This window comes from Arachis ipaensis, chromosome B10 (assembly GCF_059453495.1).
Source record: "Arachis ipaensis isolate K30076 ecotype BB chromosome B10, ASM5945349v1, whole genome shotgun sequence".
NCBI lineage: Eukaryota > Viridiplantae > Streptophyta > Magnoliopsida > Fabales > Fabaceae > Arachis > Arachis ipaensis.
In genome coordinates, this window is record NC_142435.1 from 8,130,412 (window position 1) to 8,133,056 (window position 2,645).

At 41.1% G+C, this 2,645-nt stretch overlaps 1 protein-coding gene across 1 annotated transcript; it reads left to right on the top strand.

Moving 5' to 3' along the window:
* Positions 1-277: 277 nt before the first annotated feature.
* On the top strand, positions 278-2,379 carry LOC107624273 (Homeodomain-like superfamily protein). Its single transcript, XM_016326762.3, has 4 exons — positions 278-640; positions 720-1,322; positions 1,411-1,487; positions 1,610-2,379. The coding sequence occupies exons 1-4, from the start codon at positions 424-426 to the stop codon at positions 2,054-2,056; spliced, it is 1,344 nt and encodes a 447-aa protein (XP_016182248.1). The 5' UTR covers positions 278-423; the 3' UTR covers positions 2,057-2,379.
* Positions 2,380-2,645: the final 266 nt, after the last annotated feature.

Genomic DNA, 2,645 nt, shown 5'->3' on the forward strand with positions numbered 1-2,645 from the left:
TCTTCAATTTTAAAAAATTTAAGCATCTAATTTATTTTTTTTAAATAAATAAATAAAATTTATATAAAAAAATACAATTAACCATAATATAAAATTACACACATTTTTTTTCTATTACTAAAAAAATTAGCCTAAGAAAGTAAGAGAAGAAGAATCGTCTCTCTAATCTAATGTCAGAATCTTTCTGTCTTTAATTGTAGGAAGTTACTTGTTGGTCCTCCTAGTTATACTTTATTTTTCTATCTCTGTCTGCTTTATTCCATTGTGTTAAGTTGAAGCCCTCAGCCCTAAAAGGAAGACCATCCTCCCCTCCCTCCCTCTCTTGTGTGTGACAAGACGCCAAACACCCTCTTTTCTTTCCTCTTGTTTCTTTCTTCTCTTCAACTAACTGACACTAGTATTAGCAGTGTTTTGGTTATATATATGGCATCACCATCGGAACTAAGCCTTGATTGCAAGCCACACAGCTACTCCATGTTGCTGAAATCCTTTGGAGATCATAATAATAGTAACAGTAATGATCAAGAGCAGAATCAGAGCTACAAGATTGAGGAGTTCCTCTCCCGTCTTGAGGAAGAACGTCTCAAGATCGATGCCTTCAAGCGCGAGCTTCCTCTCTGCATGCAGCTACTCACCAACGGTATGTAACTAATAATGCATTCATTCATTCGTTGCGTTCTTGAATTGTTCAATTATTGATTACTGGAACATACATACAGCTATGGAGGCGTCAAGGCAGCAACTGCAGGCCTTCAACCAAGGAACAACAAGGCCGGTGCTGGAAGAATTCATTCCCATAAAGCACTCGGAAATCTCCGAGAAGGAGGCGCCGTCTTCCATGAACATGATGATGAGTGATAACAAGGCTAATTGGATGACATCTGCTCAACTATGGAGCCAATCAAGCCAAGAAGGAACGACAAGCGCTGCCACTCCTCCTCCTTCAAAAGATGCTGATAATAACAATAATATTGGATTCATGAGCATGAGCCCCAACAAGCACAGGAACGGGGGCAGTGGAGGAGCCTTCCTGCCGTTCTCCAAGGAACGGAGGAACAACAACTCTTGTACATTGGGAGGTGAGCTGGCACTTGCTTCCCCTGACAAGGAAATGCTCATCATGGATGATGATAATAATAATAATAATAAGAGAGACCATTCCTCATCAAATGATCAGGGAAAAGGAACTACTACTAGTAGTGCTACTCCACCTCCATCTACCACCACCACCTCTCAAACACACAGGAAAGCAAGAAGGTGCTGGTCACCCGACCTGCACCGTAGATTTGTTAATGCTCTTCAAATGCTAGGCGGATCTCAAGGTATGTATATGTATGTATAACTCTGTGTAACAATATTAATTAATTAATTAAGTATTATTCAATAATTATGATTTATTATGAATGATAGTGGCGACACCAAAACAGATAAGGGAGTTGATGAAGGTTGACGGTTTGACCAATGATGAAGTGAAAAGCCATCTCCAGGTACACACCACCACTCTGCAGTCTGCACAATGCATATTCTACTCTTGTATCTTGTTTCTTCTTTTCTCGTTTTTCGATAAAGATTTTAAAAAGAACAAATTTCGTTTGTTTTTGCTACACAGAAATATAGGCTCCACACGAGAAGACCAAGCCCAAGCCCACAACCAGGTGCACCAGCACCGCAGCTTGTGGTCCTAGGAGGAATCTGGGTCCCACCAGAGTACGCCACAGCTGCCGGAGCCCCTGCCGCCATCTACGGTGCTCACCACCCCGCCTCCCACGCCCCGCCACCGCACTACTGCGCGGCCACCCCAATGCCTCAGGAGTTCTACACGGCGGCTCCACCTCAGCCTCTGCTTCCGCCTCCGCCTCCTCCGCACCACCTGCACATGTACAAGGCGGCTGGACAGAATAGCTCCCCTGAGTCGGAGGTAGGAGGATGCGGAGAGCGGTCGGAGAGCATCGAGGATGGGAAATCGGAGAGTAGTAGCTGGAAGGGTGAGAGTGAAGGAGAGAGGAAAGGGTTGAATGAGGAGAGTAATTGCAGTGACATCACTCTCAAATTCTAGCTTCATTAAATTAATTAGGGGTTATGCACAAATTAGGGTTATCTTTTTGCATGCTCCTATCCCATTCCCATCCCATGCATAATCTTGCTCTCGCTTCATCATATCATTCATCATCATCATCATCATCATCATCATCATTATTATTATTATTATTATTATTATTAGTACTGAGTAGGTATACGTTTTGTGTAGTAGCTAGAGAGTAGAGAGGGGAGGAAAGGGCATAAAAGTGAGCATTTGTTTTGTTTCGGTATGTATAATTTGAATGCAATGCATTTCATGCTGTTATTGGCATGCTAGAGAATGAAGAATTGGATTCTGAATTCTGATCTTACCCTTGTCGTTTTGTTCTTTTTCCGAAATTACATATATGCCCTCATGCTTTCTACATAATCAATAACAATGTTCGTACAAATACTCTATAAAATATTTTTTTTTTCAACTTCAAGCTGTTAGAAGTTGGAACTTACAAGTCCCACTTGCTTTCGGGGTTTTAAAGTACTAGTTTAACGTTTTTATCACAATCAAATTACTTTATGTTAGCATAATAAACTTATTTGAATTAATTAAGGTACTTTTTTTAACTTTT